This window comes from Acipenser ruthenus, chromosome 42 (assembly GCF_902713425.1).
Source record: "Acipenser ruthenus chromosome 42, fAciRut3.2 maternal haplotype, whole genome shotgun sequence".
NCBI classification, from domain to species: domain Eukaryota; kingdom Metazoa; phylum Chordata; class Actinopteri; order Acipenseriformes; family Acipenseridae; genus Acipenser; species Acipenser ruthenus.
The window spans coordinates 5,854,365-5,878,673 of NC_081230.1; the positions used below are offsets into that span (position 1 = coordinate 5,854,365).

The window sequence follows — 24,309 nt, forward strand, 5'->3', positions numbered from 1 at the left end:
TAGAGAATTTAACAGGTTTGCTAAACTTGGAACTGTAGATGGTGGCCTTAATACTGAACACAGGGATGGCCTTAATATTGAACTTTAAATAGGAGCAAAGCTGGACTGTAAACAAATGGCCTCAATTCTGAAGTGGCCTTAAAGCAATGATTTACTGTATAATGTTTTTTTACCCACACAGTGATGTGATTGTTATATACTGTGAAATAATTGGTCAACGTGAATATAATCTACATGTCATCATAAACCTGTTATGTTTATCTAGATCATCAGAGCATGTCTTTGCTACAGTAATGCCATTGCACATCCAGCAGTCTCACGTTACTCCGGGACAATGGGGTTCTGTCTCCCCCATTTCAATGAGAACAGAGCGCTGTCAGAGAAGAGCTAGCTGTATTGAAGATGAGGGTCTTAGCTCAGCTCACAGTGAACTGCTTCAAATATCAACCAAATAGCCCCTCTCAACGGCCCCTTTGTTTCATAAAAGCATATCAAAGTGTAATCAAGCATACTGAAAGCATGTTAAAGCACTGACACGTCCAGGGAGGTACTGTAAAGTGTATTACAAACATGACACACTGTGGTAAATACATAATATAACCATGGGAAAACTGCAGGATTACAGTGCTGAACCGGTAAACAGGTCTCTCATTTCTGAACAGTGAGCTGCAGGTGGCCTAGGTAGAAGCCTCCTCCCACCACTATGATGCCAAGCCAGGCCTGAGTTGGGAGAAGATGAGGGACGATGGCACTGGCTAGTTAGACACAGTTTTGGCATGAATCAAAAGAGTTGCCCAGTCACCTCAGTACTGCAACCCATGATACTGAAAGATTTCTGCTTGGCCCTGCTGATGGAGTTTCAGGAACTGTTTATAGTGTAAAATGCTTTCAGGTCTATAATGGTGCATAAGTAACCAATCACTCAGAAAACATGACTGTTTCTTAGAGCTAGAAAGGGAAAGACTGATATTACGAGTTAATGACATTTCTTTGTTTTTTTTTGTACTGTCCCCTTATCTTTTTATGCTGTTTACAATCATTCTGAGTTGTTTTTTTTAAGTTTCTCAAATGCTGTGTAAGGCGCTTTCAGCTGAGTTCAGAATCTGCTCTTCAGCTCTAGTTGCCTGCCCTCGTTCTACGTTGTTCAGGGCAGATCAGTCGTTTTGCTAGCAATACACAGCAGTGCTCTATAGTGCTGCTGTTTACTAAGATAAAGATATTTATTTCATTTATAAAAAGATAACGTTGTAAATGGAGTAACGGTATGAAATCGTGCCTCTGTCGGGTGTGTGGTTTTAATTCTAGGGGTGTGCGTGGGAGGAAGGAGCTTGGGTTTCCCGGGGTGTTTGAGCAGGCAGCTGCAGAGATGCTTTACATTCCCCAGCCGCCTCTGCTCAACGTGATTCATCTGATGCTGACATCAATCACAGTCTATGTTATAATAATCTCAGGAAGCCGCCACTGACGGCAGCACCGTCATTCTGATGATGCCGTGCCAAGCACATAAAAGCTCTCCTGCATGATAAAAAGGATCTTTAAACAATATTGTCCTCTAGTTTCTGTGCTGTCCCCTTACCTTTTTATGTTCTTATATATATATATATATATATATATATATATATATATATACACACTAAGGATTCCCTTTTTACATGGAAGTGTTCTCCAGGAGAAAGACATTTTTGTCTTCTAAGCATCTCATTGTACCCAGTTCGTGCTCCCTCTTGCAACAATGCTGGTGATTGAAATAAGTGGCGTCCAGCATTGTTGCAGGAGGGCGTGTGATCTGGAAACACTGCGATCCTTAGAGTTGTTCTACTCCTGGCGAACGCTCCTGAGTAAATGCTGAGAAAATGTATTGCGCAGCTGCTTTTGTTTATAAATATACACTGTGATACGGACAACACAGGACACAGCAAGAGTCTTCCCCGGCAGACAGCTCCAGAGGGGCCGAATCAATTGGTCACAAAGGGCCTAAAATGGTGCTGCATGTGATGTATGGGGCTACCTGGATAGCAAAATTTTAAAGAGTAGTGGTGCCAGGTCACCTTTAAAGAATGGTGGAGCCAGGTAATGGCGTTGTTGGGCTTGCAACAATTAACCCAGGGGCATGCGCTAGACTTCATACTCAGTACTATGGGAGAAGAAGCAAAGCGGGAAGTATTGATTATGAACGTCTCTGATAACCTTACAGTGAGTCAGCTCATGTTAGGCTTAGAAGAACAGTATGGGGATTGGGTATCTATTAACAAATTGCGGATGAAGTTATTTGCTTGCAGTAAAGGGGATGTGGAATGTGTAGAATCATTCACCCTATGGATTAAGGAAATATTTAACAGAATTCAATGCAGGGGTGGTTCAGGCCTGGGGTTTGACCAAACAAGGGACCACTGGGTAGCGGGGTTGCAAAAACAAACCAGAAGACGGCCTACCACTTCTCTTAATGCTCTGTACAGGGAAGCGAGACGACTCCAGGACGATCTACCTGAGGAGACTGAAGGGCAGGCGAGCTGTGCAGCAGTAATTCAGGGGCCCAGCGAAAGAACACGCAGCTGTAAGGAGACTGAAAGACTGAAGCTGGTGAAGAAGTTGGCAAGGGAACTGCGCGCGGAAATACGCACTGGACTTATACGCAACTAAATTATCGCACTCCAGGACATCGGGCAGAACCAAGGCCCTGGGAACCCTATTCACCTGTTTCCAGAGGGGAGACTGAAGATTTGGGAAGTTGGGAGATAGAGGTAAGAGAATTAATGACTGAGTTGAAAAATTAGATGAGTACTTGGGGTAATTGGCTGATTCAGGAAATCAGGGCAATGAGCCTGCAATGTCATGATTCTCAGGAGTTATGTCCCTGTTGGAAAACATGGAACAAGTATTGAATAGCAGTTTGCTACGCATGAGGAATGACGGCTGTATTCATGTTATTTTTCTGAAAAGTGATTTAACATTGGATAGAAAAAACTGTTAGTTCCAAAAATGCAAGCACTGCTGTGATATATGAAGGCTGCAATATGGTAGAGAAGTTAAGATTATTTTGTGTCAAAGCAAATGGCTGGCCAGCAGCACACGGCTGTATAAACAAGTCCTTTGATCTCCAGCCCTGACATGAAAGAAGTTTGCTCTTCGGGAGTCCACTGGGGTATAAAACTAGTTAACAGGTTTTTGCTTAGAAAATACAGCTGGTTTATGACGGGGTCATAAAGCTAATTTTCAAGGGGACCAAAGAGCCAGGCTCTAAGACTTCAGAGAGATCCAAAGAGATAGTGCCACTGAGATCAAAGGGTCTAGAGATAGGAACAAGGAAGATGACAAAAAACAGATGTATGGACCTTTGGGGCACTAGGGTCTGAAGACTGCACTGAGTTCAGAGATCTTCACACTAGATCACACACACACACACACACACACACACACACACACACACACACATAATGATAATGAGTTGTACCTTTTCTATTGGTTAAGTGTCAGAGAAAGAGGAGGAGAGAGACACCTATGCAGAAGGGTATTTAATGTCATGCAACAATTGTAAGAATGAGTATTCTGTGTCCTGTACCTGGGACCAGACTCCCTGCATATTTCAATAAACCTAACAACTGACTGAAGAAAAGGACTCTGTGCAGTTTCTTGAATCTACTTACTCACCATCCTTTTTTAAGTTACGTCAGTCCCCTATTTCCGCAGACCTTGGTTCCGCCTCATCACGGTAGAACTGTCAGCTGTACTCAAGCCCGAAATAGACCCCCCCGATATCCGGAATATAAATGGGACCAGGCAGGCCGGTCCATTTATTATGTGTGTAAGCAAGCTGGTCACATGTCTTTTGAATGTCCCCAGGAATGCCGGACCAGCCACCTTTAAACTCCTTCGCCCGGCCACTGTAGGGCAAGTGGTCGGGACCCAGACTTCTGAATTGCCCTTCTCTGCTCAGAAGGCCTTAGTGGGAGACTGCCCAGTCGCAGAAATTGAGGTGGAAGGAAAACAGCTTCCGTGCAAGTTGGACACCTGTTCCCAGGTAACCCTTTCTCAGCCAGGTTTTGTGAAGAAACACTGGACCCCCAAACACTGGAATTAGGAGGTAAGGAGTGGTTAGTATTAAATGCTGTTAATGGACTGGAAATCCCCTATGTGGGCTATCTCATCTTGGATGTCAAGATTGGGGGGATTGCCTTGAGAGAGGTCGGAGTGGTCATCGTAAGCAACGAGATTCAAGGGGCTGAAACCGGGCTACTGGGCATGAATATTCTCTCAAAATGCTTGGAAGTTATTTTTCATAATTCCCACTTAAAACTGTCCTGTTTTTTTACCTTTCTGAAACCAGTGACTCAGAAGCAGTGGAACAGGGACTTCTTCGAATGGGAGAAGGTGGAGCAAAGGAAGATCGGTAGCTGGAAATTGAGGAGCGCAAAATTGGACCAAAGAGCGAAATGACAATATGGACCAAAGTGAAGGGGTCTGCTACCATACCGGATTAAAACATTAAAACAGGCGTTTTTTCAATTTTCAGTTCTTGCATATGCAGATTTTACACAACCCTTCCGACTGTATACTGATGTTTGTTTGGGAGAGTTAGGAGCAGTCTTGGCCCAGGTACAAGAAGGGACAGAGCATGTCATTGCATATGCCAGCCACTGTCTTCATCCCACTGAGAAGAATGATCAAAACTATAGTTCTATTAAATTAGAGTTTTTGGCCCTTAAATGGGCCATAACTGACAAATTAAAGGAATATCTGTGGGGGGTTTGTAATCTTTACGGACAATAACCTGTTGGTGCATCTGGATACATCTAGGTTAGGGGCCACCGAACAATGCTGGGCAGCACAACTGGCTAACTTGAATTTTTCTATTAAATATCGTCCAGGTCATAACAACACTAACGTGGACATCCTCTTCAGAAGAGCGGAGGAATCTATCCCAGCTCCCCCGAAGATCTCAGTGGCTGTTCATGGAATCCTAGTGCATCAGGCAGATTGGCCTGTGGAAGGTAAGTCCTATTCCCAGATAATTGTCCCGGTTCTCCAAACTTATCCCGTGTGGGAACAATATCATATAGCTATGGGTCATCCTGCTACCAAGAAGACCGTGGCTGCTATTAGAAAGGGATTTTACTGGGCCCAGATGCGAGAAGATATCAACGAATGGAATAAGACTTCTCCTGTGTGTGTAGTTACGAAAAGAGGGCTAGAAAACTGGACCCCTGTAATGCCAATCCTTAGTTCATATCCCATGCACAAGGTGACCATTGACTATCTTTCGTTAGGCCAACAAGGAGATACTCACCCTTATATCCTAGTGGCTGTAGATCTCTTTTCTCGGTTTGCCTGGGCCATTCCGGTCAGTGATCAGACCACGGTGAAAAGTCTTTGGACGCACATGATCCCACCATTTGGTTGTCTGGAACAAATACATTCAAATCGGGGCCCAAACTTTGAATCTAGTATTATGGCTCAATCGTGCAAGATGTATGGATATGTAAAAAGTAGAACCACTCCATATTATCCTCAATCTAATGGGGCTTGTGAACGGTTTAACAGAACTCTGCTGTTGTTATTAGGAACTCTGTCTGAGGGCCAACAGCAAAGATGGCCGGAGAAGCTCCCAGAAGTCACTCATGCCTACAACAACACTTGTCATAGTGGGAAGGGACTTGCCCCATTTTTCATGATATTTGGGCAACATGCACGATTGCTGAGACTGGGAGCTATGCCTATAGAGCAACCTGACACTCTACAGCCAGTGCCCCCGGTGGCTATAGTAGGGTTGCAGAGCTCCCAACAGGAGGGGAGGGGGCAGCAACCTCCTCCCTATGTGGAATTATAAAGGTCAGAGACGACCATCGGAAGTACTGGCTTTACATTTTCACTTGCCGTACTTTTAAGCTTAGTTCACATCAACAAACCGAGACAGGGACAGTTCAGTAATATTGCTCCATTCAGATGTCTGGCACTGTAAAAAAGTTTTTTTGTTTAAGAAAGTTTTTTTTTCTCTAATTATGTGTGTGATGCTTTATGAAAAATGTTTGGATATTATTCCTAAAACCTTTCTTAACAGAAGGGTACCCGAGGAATCATTACAAGTTCAAGAAACATGTAGTGGGTTTTTTTTAAAGAAAATTATGATAAAAAATGATTTTAGTGCCCTCTCGATGAAGGCTCTACCGTGTGGTAGTTGAACTTGACTTTCGTTAGCGCCTTTGGCTCGGGACGCATAACTATAGCAAATGGAAGTTCTTGAATTATTTCATTCGTTAACTTATTAATTTATTTAGAAATAATAACCAATTATCTGTATAGTTTGACACCAATGGGTTAAGAAGATTTCAATGTGTCTGAACCCACAAAGAGCTGAACTGAGCTGAACTGCAGGACTGAGATTCCTGTGGGATGCTGAGAGCAGCTGGAAGGACATGGAGAATTCGACAGCTGAGCACAGATTTCAGGGAAGGGCCGGTAGGACTGCGTGGCATCTCCAGAGAGCTGGCTTGGCTGAAGAAATGTTTTATCCACACTAATATAATGTTGGGCAATAAGAAATGTTCAATGTATGATCCAGATAATCACATTTATATTAAGTCATGTTTTAACTTTTACTATTGGCAGCCTTAGTTAGTAGTTCTTTCTCTCTCACCCTCGCTTTTTTCTTGGTCCGCAAATGAATAGTAGTAGTTTAATGACAATTTACCACTTAGATATCATAAGCAAACCAGGTGTTAGTATCATAGTAAAGTGTTTTAAATGCCTGATTTACAGCATTTGGAATAACTTCTTGTGCTCTCAAGATGCATGTACATAGTGTGACACAGTCCTACTTTGCCTCCATTTGTTAATGTGAGCACTATCTTCAAACACCTTGAGTCTCCAGTATGTTGTCAGCTTGATGAGATATTAAAAAATATTAAAAGATGAGTTGTTTAAAGATGGCGCAAAAGATTAATGCAAAGAGGAAACCTTCAAATGAGCAAAATGACACAAGTGAGCCTCCATAGGATTGAATACACATGGAAACAATAAGAATGTGGCAACAGACAAGTCTGCATATACACCCTGTGGTTGTCCATTAAAGGTAGAACAACTTCCCCTGTTAGACAACAAGATTTAAGTAACCTATGGCAAACCTATTGTGTTATTACGACTAGCAAAGTCCTGTGTTTTTATATCATTCATAATCATACACAACAGTCCTTAATGACTGATAATGCCCTCAATGTCAGACCTATTGCTTAAGTAAACTGCACAGTGAAGCCACCAGACCTATAGTGCTGGAGGACAACACAGATCTGAATGGCTCTACTGCAGACCCGCAGGCGCCCTATCAGCCACAGGGGTCGCTGGTGCGCGGTGAACCATGGATTGCCCTGCCGACCTAAGCCCTCCCTACCCGGGCGGCACTCGACCAATTGTGCACCGCCACCTAGGAACCTAGCAATGACATAGCCTGGATTCGAACCTGCGATCTCCAGGCTATAGGGCACATCCTGCACTCCACGCGGAGTGCCTTTACTGGATGCGCCACTCAGGAGCCCCCAGAATAATAATTTTTAATAATCTTTATTTTTAATATAGCGCCTTTCACAATAAAAATTGCTGCAAAGCGCTTCACGTGAATATTCATGGCAGCACCTTAACACATACTTCTCAAAAAATATGAAAGCACAGCAATAAGAATCAGTATTATTCAAAGTATCATAAAAAGCTGAAGAGATATATTTTTTAAAGTAAGAATTATTTTGCTGCTGCTGTTTTTTTTAAAGTATAATAGTTAGGGTTAGGGTTAGGAATCATAGGCAATGTGTTCAAAGTAGTGAACAACTATTTAGACATGTCGTCTTTACACTCCAAACAGTGTAACGCCGGTCTGAGATCCTGCACTGTTTGTGATAGCATTAGCAGTGATTAGTGTGTCTGCATGCCCTCACAAAAATAATATCAATAATGGTAATACATGGCATGAGAAATTACAGAATGGTTGATTTTTATGTCTGAATTATAAAATGTATGCTTATTTTGCTTGACCATTAAGCTGCTTTTGTAAACAGCGTCGAGAGATTTCTGAATGTTGAACAGAAGCTGGGTGATCAACCACATGGAGACAGCTCAAAAAGTCTTCAAGGAAAACTGCAAATCCACTTAATCCGTTGAAGTTGCAGGCCCTTTCAAAGGCTGCCAGTCTCCATCAAATTACTTTTAAAGCAAACTCAATCTGCTTTGCCTGCAACTAATTGCTTTTTTCTATGTTTGGTAATGAGCACTGAAATATTAAAAGAATCCTTATCATTTTTTGGATATTTCTTATGTTTGCTGCATTGTTCAACAGTGAAATCAGGACACTTTTTTTTCTTTCATTTCAGCTCTCTGCTCTTGCCTCTGCTCCTGCCTGGCACTGGCACAGGCGTGAGGAGGCCGGAGATGGGGTTAGAGACGTCCAGACATCACCCTCACAGTGTTTCTTTTTTAGATTTAGTGTGCAATTATTTTACTAATAATTTCTTCCCCAATTTAGAATGTCCAATACATTCCCTCACCACAGTAATTCCCCAGCTCTGGAGAACTGAAGGTCAGAAGGCATGCTATCCCACAACTAAGCCAATTGCCCTTTTACACCCAGGAACTCGAGAGAGGATGTCGGCGAGCTACCGGCCTCTGGTCAAAGGCCAGCCCTGCAGGTATTCGCTTGAGCTCACCAGGTGTCTGGCAGTAGACTCTGCTGCAGCGTGACGAGGAGAAACAGTCCCTGATTGCCTCTCTAACCCACAGGAGAGCCACAGCCAATCCAGAGCGAAGACCAAGACCCTGCCCTCCTCCGATTGTATGACTCACCCTGCACACCACACGGCATTTCCTTAACCAAGTGAGCCACTCGGGGCACCACTATCCCTACATTGTTTATTACATCCTGTGAACCGCTCATCCAATTGTGATGGAACTTGGTATGGATATCCCATATGGTATGGACAAACACATATTTTCAATGTGGACTGCATTCCTTTGTGATTGTAAATTTCTTCAGTACATTTTGTGTGCAAAATTAAATAATACTCATGTGTTATTCATATTATTTGGTTTTTCATTAAACCGTTTCACACTGTGTGACAGAACTGCAGTCCTCCTGCCCACCCAAAATTTCTCTTATTATACCATAAGAGACAGGGTCAACTGTACATACGAACTTATATAGAAACACATCAACCTAAGCATGCACTTGGCCTGTAGTTCCCTTGTTCACATTAGCTAGAAATGAATGGAGTTTCACACAGGAACACACCACTCCCTGACCTACAACTGGCATCATTAAACATGGATTTTACTGTTAACTGAGCGGTATGGTGGGTGCAGTTACTGTATTGTATATGTGTGTGTTACAGCTGTCCTTGCAACACATGACACGTTACCCAACGACCAGCTGAACATGCCCATTCCTAATGTATTATCATGACATTACCCAACCACCAGCTGAACATGCCCATTCCTAATGTATTATCATGACACATTACCCAACGACCAGCTGAACATGCCCATTCCTAATGTATTATCATGACACATTACCCAACCACCAGCTGAACATGCCCATTCCTAATGTATTATCATGACACTTTACCCAACCACCAGCTGAACATGCCCATTCCTAATGTATTATCATGACACATTACCCAACCACCAGCTGAACATGCCCATTCCTAATGTATTATCATGACACATTACCCAACCACCAGCTGAACATGCCCATTCCTAATGTATTATCATGACACATTACCCAACCACCAGCTGAACATGCCCATTCCTAATGTATTATCATGACACTTTACCCAACCACCAGCTGAACATGCCCATTCCTAATGTATTATCATGACACTTTACCCAACCACCAGCTGAACATGTCCATTCCTAATGTATTATCATGACACGTTACCCAACCACCAGCTGAACATGCCCATTCCTAATGTATTATCATGACACGTTACCCAACCACCAGCTGAACATGCCCATTCCTAATGTATTATCATGACACGTTACCCAACCACCAGCTGAACATGCCCATTCCTAATGTATTATCATGACACGTTACCCAACCACCAGCTGAACATGCCCATTCCTAATGTATTATCATGACACATTACCCAACCACCAGCTGAACATGCCCATTCCTAATGTATTATCATGACACTTTACCCAACCACCAGCTGAACATGCCCATTCCTAATGTATTATCATGACACGTTACCCAACCACCAGCTGAACATGCCCATTCCTAATGTATTATCATGACACATTACCCAACCACTAGCTGAACATGCCCATTCCTAATGTATTATCATGACACGTTACCCAACGACCAGCTGAACATGCCCATTCCTAATGTATTATCATGACACTTTACCCAACCACCAGCTGAACATGCCCATTCCTAATGTATTATCATGACACATTACCCAACCACCAGCTGAACATGCCCATTCCTAATGTATTATCATGACACTTTACCCAACCACCAGCTGAACATGCCCATTCCTAATGTATTATCATGACACATTACCCAACGACCAGCTGAACATGCCCATTCCTAATGTATTATCATGACACGTTACCCAACCACCAGCTGAACATGCCCATTCCTAATGTATTATCATGACACATTACCCAACCACCAGCTGAACATGCCCATTCCTAATGTATTATCATGACACTTTACCCAACCACCAGCTGAACATGCCCATTCCTAATGTATTATCATGACACATTACCCAACCACCAGCTGAACATGCCCATTCCTAATGTATTATCATGACACTTTACCCAACCACCAGCTGAACATGCCCATTCCTAATGTATTATCATGACACATTACCCAACGACCAGCTGAACATGCCCATTCCTAATGTATTATCATGACACGTTACCCAACCACCAGCTGAACATGCCCATTCCTAATGTATTATCATGACACGTTACCCAACCACCAGCTGAACATGCCCATTCCTAATGTATTATCATGACACATTACCCAACCACCAGCTGAACATGCCCATTCCTAATGTATTATCATGACACTTTACCCAACCACCAGCTGAACATGCCCATTCCTAATGTATTATCATGACACGTTACCCAACCACCAGCTGAACATGCCCATTCCTAATGTATTATCATGACACATTACCCAACCACTAGCTGAACATGCCCATTCCTAATGTATTATCATGACACGTTACCCAACGACCAGCTGAACATGCCCATTCCTAATGTATTATCATGACACTTTACCCAACCACCAGCTGAACATGCCCATTCCTAATGTATTATCATGACACATTACCCAACCACCAGCTGAACATGCCCATTCCTAATGTATTATCATGACACTTTACCCAACCACCAGCTGAACATGCCCATTCCTAATGTATTATCATGACACATTACCCAACGACCAGCTGAACATGCCCATTCCTAATGTATTATCATGACACGTTACCCAACCACCAGCTGAACATGCCCATTCCTAATGTATTATCATGACACATTACCCAACCACCAGCTGAACATGCCCATTCCTAATGTATTATCATGACACATTACCCAACGACCAGCTGAACATGCCCATTCCTAATGTATTATCATGACACATTACCCAACGACCAGCTGAACATGCCCATTCCTAATGTATTATCATGACACGTTACCCAACCACCAGCTGAACATGCCCATTCCTAATGTATTATCATGACACGTTACCCAACCACCAGCTGAACATGCCCATTCCTAATGTATTATCATGACACTTTACCCAACCACCAGCTGAACATGCCCATTCCTAATGTATTATCATGACACGTTACCCAACCACCAGCTGAACATGCCCATTCCTAATGTATTATCATGACACGTTACCCAACGACCAGCTGAACATGCCCATTCCTAATGTATTATCATGACACGTTACCCAACCACCAGCTGAACATGCCCATTCCTAATGTATTATCATGACACGTTACCCAACCACCAGCTGAACATGCCCATTCCTAATGTATTATCATGACACATTACCCAACCACGAGCTGAACATGCCCATTCCTAATGTATTATCATGACACTTTACCCAACCACCAGCTGAACATGCCCATTCCTAATGTATTATCATGACACATTACCCAACCACCAGCTGAACATGCCCATTCCTAATGTATTATCATGACACATTACCCAACCACCAGCTGAACATGCCCATTCCTAATGTATTATCATGACACGTTACCCAACCACCAGCTGAACATGCCCATTCCTAATGTATTATCATGACACGTTACCCAACCACCAGCTGAACATGTCCATTCCTAATGTATTATCATGACACGTTACCCAACCACCAGCTGAACATGCCCATTCCTAATGTATTATCATGACACGTTACCCAACCACCAGCTGAACATGCCCATTCCTAATGTATTATCATGACACGTTACCCAACCACCAGCTGAACATGCCCATTCCTAATGTATTATTCTCCCTTTATATGAAGATAAACATGCCTATGAGTACCGCCATGCTAATATAATATTTTTATTTAAAATTTACACAACAGGAAAACCTCATTAAGTTGGCACACCTTTCTCATGAGTCAGTGGTAAACTATACTTTGAACAATAAAATAATTGTCCTACATAACTATTAAACACTAGTTCAGAACTCTAAAAGAAACTTAAATTCAATGACACATTTCATATTTGTAAACCAGAATGTGGCACAACTAGCGGTTTCTTTAGAAATGTTGCTTTGTTGAATTATGCTAAAGTAAATATCCTGCTAGTTGAATAAATATTAACATGTTAACTAGAGAGTGCATAGTTAATTACAGAGCTTTGTTTGCAATCATTCTGCGCATTTCTCTATGTACAGCCTCAAATACAGTGTTGTTTTTTTGTGGATCAATCTGTGTAAAGTGTATTGCCTGGGTTCAGTAGCTGCTCTTCAGGGCTAGTTGTTACATAAACCAGTAAAAGCGTTTTATAGAAGTTTTTATTTTTTATTTTTTATATTGTATTACTTTTTATTATTGATAAACACAAACCTCACCAGGGTATTATTCAGAATAACATATTCATGTTTGTACAGGTATATAAAGCTACCATGTGATATTCCACTTCTTTAGTAAAAGACACAATATTTGGTTTTATTTCTTTATGTTTACATTTGTGGATATGATGCCCATTGATGCTTGTCGGACAGATACCTTGAAAGATCTTTCCAGAATCGACAGGTCATATCACATTGGTAAAACAAACGTGCAATAGATTCCTCAGAACCGTGACAAACACTGCACTGAGGAGAAACATTTATAAAGAACTGGCTTCTCTTTAGGTTGGTTGGGTAGATCCTATGTAGCATACTGAAGTGAATTTCCTTGACTTTATTTAGAACTGGGAATTTAAAGGGGATGTCCACACTCTCATTATTATTATTTATTTATTAGCCGACGCCCTTATCCAGGGCAACTTACAATTGTTATAAGATATCACATTATTTTGACATACAATTACCAATTTATACAGTTGGGTTGTTACTGAAGCAATTTTTAGGTAAAGTATCTTGCTTAAGGGTACAGCAGCAGTGTCCCCCACCTGGGATTGAACCCACGACCCTCCAGTCAAGAGTCCAGAGCCCTAACCACTACTCCACACTGCTGCCATTTAAAGGGGATGTCCATGCTCTCATGCAATCATTCTCCTCTGGTACATCCAAGATGTTCTGCCACACACATTATTTGCTTGTGTTATTATTTTTGAGTTGAAGTATTTTCTTACAAAATGATTGTTGCATTAACAGATTGCAATGTTACTCCATCGATTTTAGGTTCAATTTCCTTGATTACATTGTAGTTAGCATTAGCTTTGATATAATACGGCTTTGGTATTTTCTATTAGGCTGTTATATGCAAGGAAGTTCCCATCAACATCCAAAATGTCAGTGGTGTATTTAATATCTGAAATACCGGTAAATCAATTATCAAGGAAAACAGTCTTTACAGAAGAGCAGAACAGTATATTGCCAGCAAAATAAAAGGCAACAGTGGCAGCTCACTGCATCACTGGATGACTGGGCGCTGGCTCTTTCTTCTGTAAGACACTTCTGATCTAGCTGGTGTTGTAGATGTCTGTGGCAGACAAGAACTGGAGAGAAGCTCCTGAACTGGAAGCACCTTAGCACAGGCTTATCATTAGCAGAACCCCTGAAAATGAAATGCAACGCTTTCAAACTGCTCCAGTAACACACCCAGCCAGTGTAATGGCTCGTCTGTCAGAAACTAAAGAAGCGCCGCAGTCTCTCTCAGTCTGCAGATTTTTGCTGCAGTGACTCTGGCAGTGTTTGAACATTCCAGAAAGTGGGTTACAGTAGCCTTTCCAAATGTGGTAACTGGGTTAAAACACATTTGATTTGCAAAACAATGCCTGACTAAATGTTGAATAATAGTGAATAATCTGAATTTTTGTTATGTTTCTCCGCGTGCCTACTCGGCACTTTATAAATTATTATTATTATTATTATTATTATTATTATTATTATTATTATTATTATTATTATTATTATAATAATAATAATAATAATAATAATAATTATTATTATTATTTTCCAGTTTGATAAATACACAAAATTGATGGACAAAATAAATAATACACGTGTAGCATTTATATTATTTAACACCTTTTAAAATAATGATTTTAAAAAATCTGGTTAATCAGATTCCTGCCCGTAACAGCACCGAAAACTGCTTATCAAACAGGCTCAGCAGTTTGCAGCGCCCCGAGCTCTAATTTGATTAATATATTAATTTATACAGCGATACCGGCTACTACTGGTGCATACAACGTACTTATTATACTAATATATAATCGCGCGGCATCTTCCTCTAACCCTTGGCTCTCAAGCTTTCTAATTATAATAATATATTAATTTATGTCGGCCAGTGGTTTATAAAGCTACACCCGCGCCTCAAAACGCCAGTTACTTACACCGACTCTTTGCTGTCGAAGAGGGTAACGTTATTTTAGATTCTATTTTTTTCTCTCCTCCTTATTTTTCTCTAAAGCAGTCATCATGGTAAGTACTTCATCTGTATTTCACTTGTCTTAAACTAGTCTCAGTTAGGCTTGTGTGTCATTTTAAAGGTAATGCTGTTAACTTTCGTTAATTTGACGCTATTTAGATTATTGTATGGATAAGTCGTTGTATTATTATTACAAAGAAGCGTTCAGGTAGCTGCAGCTATGTTGTTAGCACCTTGCAGAAATACTGTAGATGTGTACAAAAACGAATACTGCACTTCATGTGGGCAGCAGTGTGGAGTAGTGGTTAGGGCTCTGGACTCTTGACCGGAGGGTCGTGGGTTCAATCCCAGGTGGGGGACACTGCTGCTGTACCCTTGAGCAAGGTACTTTACCTAGATTGCTCCAGTAAAAACCCAACTGTATAAATGGGTAATTGTATGTAAAAATAATGTGATATCTTGTAACAATTGTAAGTCGCCCTGGATAAGGGCGTCTGCTAAGAAATAAATAATAATAATAAGCGCCACGGATACAAGCTTTGGCTTCTTGTATGGTTTCAGTTGCAAAGCATTTGCTGGCGTGAATTACATGTAAAATGAACCCAGGTTAAAGCTTCATCGTGCCGTACTGCAGTGCCACCCATCTGCTTGTGTTATTTTCTTATACAGTATCTAAATAATCCCGATTAAAATGTACATTGGGGACAATGCATGATTAAAGGGGCGAGCGGCAGCTCTTCCTCCATATTCATGACAAAGCCATTCCCGGCTCGGGAGGAAATTGTTTGATGTGGTGATTTAAAAAAAAAAAAATGAAACTGGCGTTTCTTTCATTCAGCCAACGGGGTGCCGATTAAAATATGCTGTAATGGCACAGCGTTAAAAAAATACCATTTTGTGTTCTCCTATTTGGTACAACGTTTGTTAGACCATAGTGTAAATCGATGTTTGCTTCCTGTTACAAACCTTTTAAAATCCCTGCAGTTCATTGCCTGGGTTGTAATCAGGAAATGTCTACATTTTCAAGCGCAATGTCACAGTGCTGTCTGACCTAGATAGAGTCTCGGACTTCCTAGGGTTTTTTCCACCCTGAGGAGAGAGCAGAAACGATGCAGCATTGGCCACAGACAGTACTCGGCTCGGCACATTACACCAGGCAATTGATTTTATGTTTCAGAAATGTGCTAGATGTACCGGTAGCTCATTATTATCTAGTAATTAAACACTGGAGCAACCTAGAATTTATCAGTACGAGTTTAGATAAGACATGTGGCAATGCACATACAGAGTTCCTACTTAAAATGCCAGCCTTCGGTTCAGACTGTGTGACTGCAGGGCTGACTGCAAAGACAAGCAGGGGAAAGGGGAGGGAGGTACAGATGTAATCCTCTTACATAAGAGCTGATGTCATCGGGACTTGGAAAGCCTCATTTTGAAACATTTCAATATATGTTGAAACTGATCTTACTATTTATATGACTTACCTATTGTCACAATGGACAGTAATCTAGTTTAAAACTTTAAACAAACAATAATAAAAAAACAAGTGAATAAGGCATGTGTAGGCAAGATGAGAAACATAAATACTTTGATTTCCTCCGGTTTTAAAAAGCTCTGATGCTGAGGCTACGTTGATCACATTGTATGGAATTGCTTAAATCTTAAGGCTTTTTATGGAGTCAACAACATGATTTAAACAGGTAAAAACTCGGTTTCATAACCCTATTAGTCTCCCTCCATAGCACGGATCCTTGGCTAGGACTTGCTAAAATACTTGTGCTAAAAGGAATTTGTTTTTTGACAATATGGAAATGATGCCAGCAATTATTTTATGTTGAAAATATGGTGAATAGTGTGCCCATGAAGGACTGCACCTGCAGTGTAAAAATATTAGGTATTGGTATACTTTGATTTGACTACATTTAGAATGACTTACAACCATACACGCTGTTTTACAATACATTCTTTTGTCCCCCACAGCGTGAGTGCATCTCCATCCACGTTGGCCAGGCTGGTGCCCAGATCGGCAATGCCTGCTGGGAGCTCTACTGCCTAGAGCACGGCATCCAGCCTGAAGGGACGATGCCCAGTGACAAGACCATCGGAGGAGGGGACGACTCCTTCAACACCTTCTTCAGCGAGACTGGAGCCGGCAAGCACGTCCCCAGAGCTGTCTTTGTAGATCTCGAGCCAACAGTCATAGGCAAGCTTTCTGTTTTCTCTCAGAATGTTTCTGTGCTGTGTGTTTACCTTCCTCCCTCATCCAGAGCAGGCTTTGCTAACAGGCCTTTATTCCTGTCTCTCTCAGATGAGGTGCGCACTGGTACCTACCGCCAGCTGTTCCACCCTGAGCAGCTCATCACTGGCAAGGAGGATGCTGCTAACAACTACGCCCGTGGGCACTACACCATCGGCAAAGAGATCATCGACCTGGTTCTGGACAGGATCCGCAAACTGGTGGGCAGCTCAATGTGTTTAGTGGCAATTTACTGAACTGCAATACTTTTTAAATGAGGTTATGCAGGAAAGCTTTGATGTAAAATACATCTTAAATGACTAGATATTTGTTCTGTTAACTTGCATTTCTAATAATAATGTTTCTCTCCCCAGGCTGACCAGTGCACAGGTCTCCAGGGTTTCCTGGTCTTCCACAGCTTCGGAGGTGGTACGGGTTCTGGTTTCACCTCCCTGCTGATGGAACGCCTGTCTGTGGACTACGGCAAGAAGTCCAAGCTGGAGTTCTCCATCTACCCAGCCCCCCAGGTCTCCACAGCTGTGGTGGAGCCCTACAACTCCATCCTGACCACCCACACCACCCTGGAGCACTCCGACTGTGCCTTCATGGTAGACAATGAGGCTATCTATGACATCTGCCGCAGGAACCTTGATATTGAGCGTCCCTCCTACGCCAACCTGAACAGGCTTATCAGCCAGATTGTGTCCTCCATCACAGCCTCCCTCCGATTCGACGGTGCCCTGAATGTTGATCTGACAGAGTTCCAGACCAACTTGGTGCCCTACCCCCGTATCCACTTCCCCCTGGCCACCTACGCCCCAGTCATCTCAGCCGAGAAAGCCTACCATGAGCAGCTTTCTGTGTCTGAGATCACCAACGCCTGCTTTGAGCCGGCCAACCAGATGGTCAAATGTGACCCCCGTCACGGCAAGTACATGGCCTGCTGCCTGCTGTACCGTGGTGACGTGGTGCCCAAAGATGTCAACGCTGCTATTGCCACCATCAAGACCAAACGTAGCATCCAGTTTGTGGACTGGTGCCCAACTGGTTTCAAGGTTGGTATCAACTACCAGCCTCCCACTGTGGTTCCTGGGGGTGACCTGGCCAAGGTTCAGAGGGCAGTGTGTATGCTGAGCAATACCACCGCCATCGCTGAGGCCTGGGCACGGCTGGACCACAAGTTTGACCTAATGTACGCCAAGCGGGCCTTCGTCCACTGGTACGTGGGGGAGGGTATGGAGGAAGGAGAGTTCTCGGAGGCCCGAGAGGACATGGCCGCCCTGGAGAAGGACTATGAAGAGGTGGGCGTCGACTCCATTGAGGGAGAGGGAGAGGAGGAAGGAGAGGAGTATTAAGCTGGTTGCTTATGAATCATGTCCTTCATCACTGCTGTCTGTTAGAACACAATTGCTTTTACTTCATCAGTGTGAACAAGGTGAAAAAATTGTTCATACCAAAATGGTATGAAAGAGATTTCTGTCTTCAAGAAGTAAACCTCTTTACAAGATTGGTATTATTTCAATGTTGAGATCTGTGATCATTTCGCATTGCTTTCATGTCTTGTCCATTACTGCAATAAAGCCAACCTAAAACAAATTAATATTGTGTTTTAGTTTATTTCGAGTAGATGGTCAAATGAAAGGTAAAAGGTCAAAGGCCAACGCTAGTGACTGGAAGGTATAAAGCAGATATTAACAGAACAGGATACACTACTGTCATATCCCCCTCAAAACATATTTATTACATTAGTATTAGCACCCATTCTTGACATCACTTTCTACAATTTGGAACCAAAATAATTCATGAGAATTATGCTGTTTTAATTGGTCATGTATTGAATCATCTGAAAGCCCAAAGTGTAACACACCAAGACCCTCCAAACATACAAACAAGCAGAGAAAGGCTGAGTTTCATTGTCAAGCATTTCTTTATTCAACAATGCAAAAACTACATGCATTATATACGAGCCACTGTTGCCACTTCTGGATGGCAAGTTAAGAAAGGATCAAAAGTGCATATCCCTAAAAAAGGCAACCCTTATATGGCCCTCAGAGGGGAGGACTATTTGTGTGGGGTGCTGGGTGCATGGCCATTTGGTTTCTGAGGGGTATATGTTTCTGTGGCAGTCTTCATGCGGAAGAATATCAAGGTGCTTTTCAAACAGACGCAAAGCAAAGACCTTTTCAAAAGTGTTTTCAGAATTCTATTACAGTGGTTCAGAACAGCTAAAGTCCACCACAGGATTTTAACTGGTGTCTTAGGGAAACAAGTAGTGTAGTGTACCCAGGCTTCAATTGACTAGCAGATACATACGGAGTGAACAGATATGAATGGTCCCTTCACAGAGCTGTAGCATTGAACATGAAGATCTAGTGCCCTCTTCTGGTTATTCACACTGATCTTTCAAACTGTCCAAACATACAGAAAACTTCAGTAAACAAGAAGACCCTTAAATTATAAAGTACATTTTTCTAATAAAGATTCAAATGATAACTTTAGGGTTGATAACAAAATATAATATAGATTTTCATTTGATTAATGTGACAGGGTGACTGTCCCTGCTAGAACTACAGTCAACTTTTGTTTGACGCATTTCTGTGCAAAAAGTATGTAGATGTGCGTGTTCTGTTAATCTTTTTATTTTTCACCCATTTCCCATTCTAAATCCATTTAAGTGTACACACTACAATAAAATACATAAAAACAGCAAGATTGCTACTTTTTGTTACACTGTTAATAAACCATGTAAATAGGAAAAGCAGGTAAAACAACTTTCTCAGCCCCATCCGTTCTTGTGCTTCTGTTCGAAGGCCTGTTTGTGTTTTGGAGGTCACATGACCACTCCAAAACACTCAAAGGGGAAATGTCAATCAAAGTGTGAATGTTTGGTGTAACGTATCTGTAAATGAGTAAATGTTCTTGTTGTTTCTTATTATTAATATGTAGCATTACTAAAGGATTGGACAAAGATTGTGAATGGATTGCACATTTTGTTTTAGATTTCTTTGAATGTTTGTTCTGTGGTATTCTTGTTTTAAAATGCATTATTCTTTGTTATTTTTGTTAATATATAAAAATGTACCATTTTATTTGTATGCATCCATATCTATATACCAGAATTGCAAACAATTTGGTTATTCCTGCAAAGTGAGAAAACACCCAACCAGGTTAAAAAGTTGCCTTTTAGAAAAAAAATTGCAACAAAAGACTGCACTAATGTCCAAAGAACTGCTACTGTCTCAGTTTCATCCTTACTGAGCAATTGTGGTGCTTGCTGTTTTCATTTCAAAAGATAGATGGTGCTGTTTTACTAGTTTTTCACAACTTCTTTTGTAGATTAAGATAAACTTACTGTAAGCTTATCCACCCCCCGGATTTAGGAAAACAAGAATGTGGCAATAGACAAGTTAATCTCTGCAAATACACCCTATAGCAGTCCATAGTAACTATTTCATTTTCGGCCGTCCAAAATCTTCCAGACTATTGTCCTTTTATTCAGGTATTCATACAGTGGAGTTATCTGATCTTAACACACACTGTTCAAAAACAACTCAACTCAAACACTCTTTGTCTGCCTTTTCTTTATTTTTTTTTGTTTTCAAAAGGCATTTCTCTTTGCCTTATGATGAATGTCATAAACAAACATCAATTCACTACAACAGAAGAAACAAAAGCTTTGATAACCAACTGTAACTCAATATCAAAGCACAAACACACCTAAGAGCATAAAAAGCAATCAGATGTATTTGAAGCGGGTATTAGACATGTTTTATAATACAGAGGGAGCAGGTGTGCACTTGTAGATCTCTTGATCCACCCCTCCTACTATGTACTGGACTTGTCTTGACCTCATCACCATGTTACTGGATCCTCAGCTGAAGCACTATGCTTGCACTATTGCACTACTATTATGTCATTATATATATATATATATATATATATATATATATATATATATACAGCTCTGGAAAAAATTAAGAGACCACTGCAAAATTATCAGTTTCTCTGGTTTTACTATTTATAGGTATGTGTTTGGGTAAAATGAACATTTTTTGTTTTATTCTATAAACTACTGACAACATTTCTCCCAAATTCCAAATAAAAATATTGTCATTTAGAGCATTTATTTGCAGAAAATGACAACTGGTCAAAATAACAAAAAAGATGCAGTATTGTCAGACCTCGAATAATGCAAAGAAAATAAGTTCATATTCATTTTTAAACAACACAATACTAATGTTTTAACTTAGGAAGAGTTCAGAAATCAATATTTGGTGGAATAACCCTGATTTTCAAGCACAGCTTTCATGCGTCTTGGCATGCTCTCCACTAGTCTTTCACATTGATGTTAGGTGACTTTATGCCACTCCTGGCGCAAAAATTCAAGCAGCTCGGCTTTGTTTGATGGCTTGTGACCATCCATCGTCCTCTTGATCACATTCCAGAGGTTTTCAATGGGGTTCAGGTCTGGAGATTGGGCTGGCCATGACAGGGTCTTGATCTGGTGGTCCTCCATCCACACCTTGATTGGCCTGGCTGTGTGGCATGAAGCATTGTCTTGCTGGAAAAAACAATCCTCAGAGTTGGGGAACATTGTCAGAGCAGAAGGAAGCAAGTTTTCTTCCAGGACAACCTTGTACTTGGCTTGATTCATGTGTACTTCACAAAGACAAATCTGCCTGATTCCAGCCTTGCTGAAGCACCCCCAGATGAGTCCAATTTTCAGCTTTGCCCAACACCTGGACGTCTAATGGTTAGACGGAGACCTGGAGAGGCCTACAAGCCACAGTGTCTCGCACCCACTGTGAAATGTGGTGGAGGATCGGTGATGATCTGGGGGTGCTTCAGCAAGGCTGGAATCAGGCAGCTTTGGCATGAATCAAGCCAAGTACAAGGTTGTCCTGGAAGAAAACTTGCTTCCTTCTGCTCTGAAATTGTTCCCCAACTCTGAGGATTGGTTTTTCCAGCAGGACAATGCTCCATGCCACACAGCCAGGTCAATCAAGGTGTGGATGGAGGACCACCACATAAAGACCCTATCATGGGGCTCCCGAGTGGCGCATCCAGTAAAGGCGCTCCTCGCAGGATGTGCCCTATAGCCTGGAGATCGCTGGTTCGAATCCAGGCTATGTCACAGCTGACCGTGACCGAGAGTTCCTAGGGGGCGGCGCACAATTGGCTGAGCGCTGCCCGGGTAGGGAGGGCTTAGGTCGGCAGGGGAATCCACGGCTCACCGCGCATCAGCGACCCCTGTGGCCGATAGGGCGCCTGTGGCTCTGCAGCGGAGCCGCCAGATCTGTGTTGCACTATAGGTCTGGTAGCATTGCTGTGGATCTGCAGTGCGAAAAATGACGGCTTGGAAGGAGCACGTTTCGGAGGACGCGTGTTTCAGCCTCCGTTTCCTGAGTCGGCGGGGGGGTTGCGAGCGGTGAGCCGGGGATACAGATAATAATTGGGCATGCTAAATTGGGGTGAAAACCGGGGTAAAAATAATTGCTGACGACTAAATTAAAAAAAAAAAAAAAAAAAAAGACCCTATCATGGCCAGCCCAATCTCCAGACATGAACCCCATTGAAAACCTCTGGAATGTGATCAAGAGGAAGATGGATGGTCACAAGCCATTAAACAAAGCCGAGCTGCTTGAATTTTTGCGCCAGGAGTGGCATAAAGTCACCCAACATCAATGTGAAAGACTGGTGGAGAGCATGCCAAGACGCATGAAAGCTGTGCTTGAAAATCAGGGTTATTCCACCAAATATTGATTTCTGAACTCTTCCTAAGTTAAAACATTAGTATTGTGTTGTTTAAAAATGAATATGAACTTATTTTCTTTGCATTATTCGAGGTCTGACAACACTGCATCTTTTTTGTTATTTTGACCAGTTGTCATTTTCTGCAAATAAATGCTCTAAATGACAATATTTTTATTTGGAATTTGGGAGAAATGTTGTCAGTAGTTTATAGAATAAAACAAAAATGTTCATTTTACCCAAACACATACCTATAAATAGTAAAACCAGAGAAACTGATAATTTTGCAGTGGTCTCTTAATTTTTTCCAGAGCTGTATATACAGACGTGCTCAAATTTGTTGGTACCCCTCCACAAAAAATGAAGAATGCACAATTTTCTCTGAAATAACTTGAAACTGACAAAAGTAATTGGCATCCACCATTGTTTATTCCAGATTTAATAGAAATCAGACTTTGCTTTTGATTTTTGATTCAACATAATATTGTAAATAATAAAACAAATGAAAATGGCATGGACAAAAATGATGGGACAGCTAACCTAATATTTTGTTGCACAACCTTTAGAGGCAATCACTGCAATCAAACGTTTTCTGTAGCTCTCAATGAGACTTCTGCACCTGTTAACAGGTAGTTTGGCCCACTCTTCCTGAGCAAACTGCTCCAGCTGTCTCAGGTTTGATGGGTGCCTTCTCCAGACTGCAAGTTTCAGCTCTTTCCATAGATGTTCAATAGGATTCAGATCAGGACTCATAGAAGGCAACTTCAGAATAGTCCAATGTTTTGTTCTTATCCATTCTTGGGTGCTTTTAGCTGTGTGTTTTGGGTCATTATCCTGTTGGAGGACCCATGACCTGTGACTGAGACAGAGCTTTCTGACACTGGGCAGTACGTTTCGCTCCAGGATGCCTTGATAGTCTTGAGATTTCATTGTGCCCTGCACAGATTCAAGGCACCCTGTGCCAGGCGCAGCAAAGCAGCCCCAAAACATAACCAAGCCTCCTCCATGTTTCACTGTAGGTATGGTGTTCTTTTCTTTGAAAGCTTCATTTTTTCATCTGTGAACATAGAGCTGATGTGACTTGCCAAAAAGCTCCAGTTTTGACTCATCTGTCTAAAAGACATTCTCCCAGAAGGATTGTGGCTTGTCAATATGCATTTTAGCAAATTCCAGTCTGGCTTTTTTATGTTTTTCTGTCAAAAGTGGAATCCTCCTTGGTCTTCTTCCATGGAGCCCACTTTCGCTCAAAAAGCGACGGATGGTGCGATCAGAAATTGACGTACCT

The 24,309-nt window shown here is 41.8% G+C and overlaps 1 protein-coding gene across 1 annotated transcript; it reads left to right on the top strand.

The window, feature by feature from the left end:
- Nucleotides 1-14,956: 14,956 nt before the first annotated feature.
- LOC117401080 (tubulin alpha chain-like) lies at nucleotides 14,957-18,869 on the top strand. Its single transcript, XM_034001521.3, has 4 exons — nucleotides 14,957-15,090; nucleotides 17,018-17,240; nucleotides 17,346-17,494; nucleotides 17,648-18,869. The coding sequence occupies exons 1-4, from the start codon at nucleotides 15,088-15,090 to the stop codon at nucleotides 18,626-18,628; spliced, it is 1,356 nt and encodes a 451-aa protein (XP_033857412.2). The 5' UTR covers nucleotides 14,957-15,087; the 3' UTR covers nucleotides 18,629-18,869.
- The last annotated feature ends 5,440 nt before the right edge of the window (nucleotides 18,870-24,309 follow it).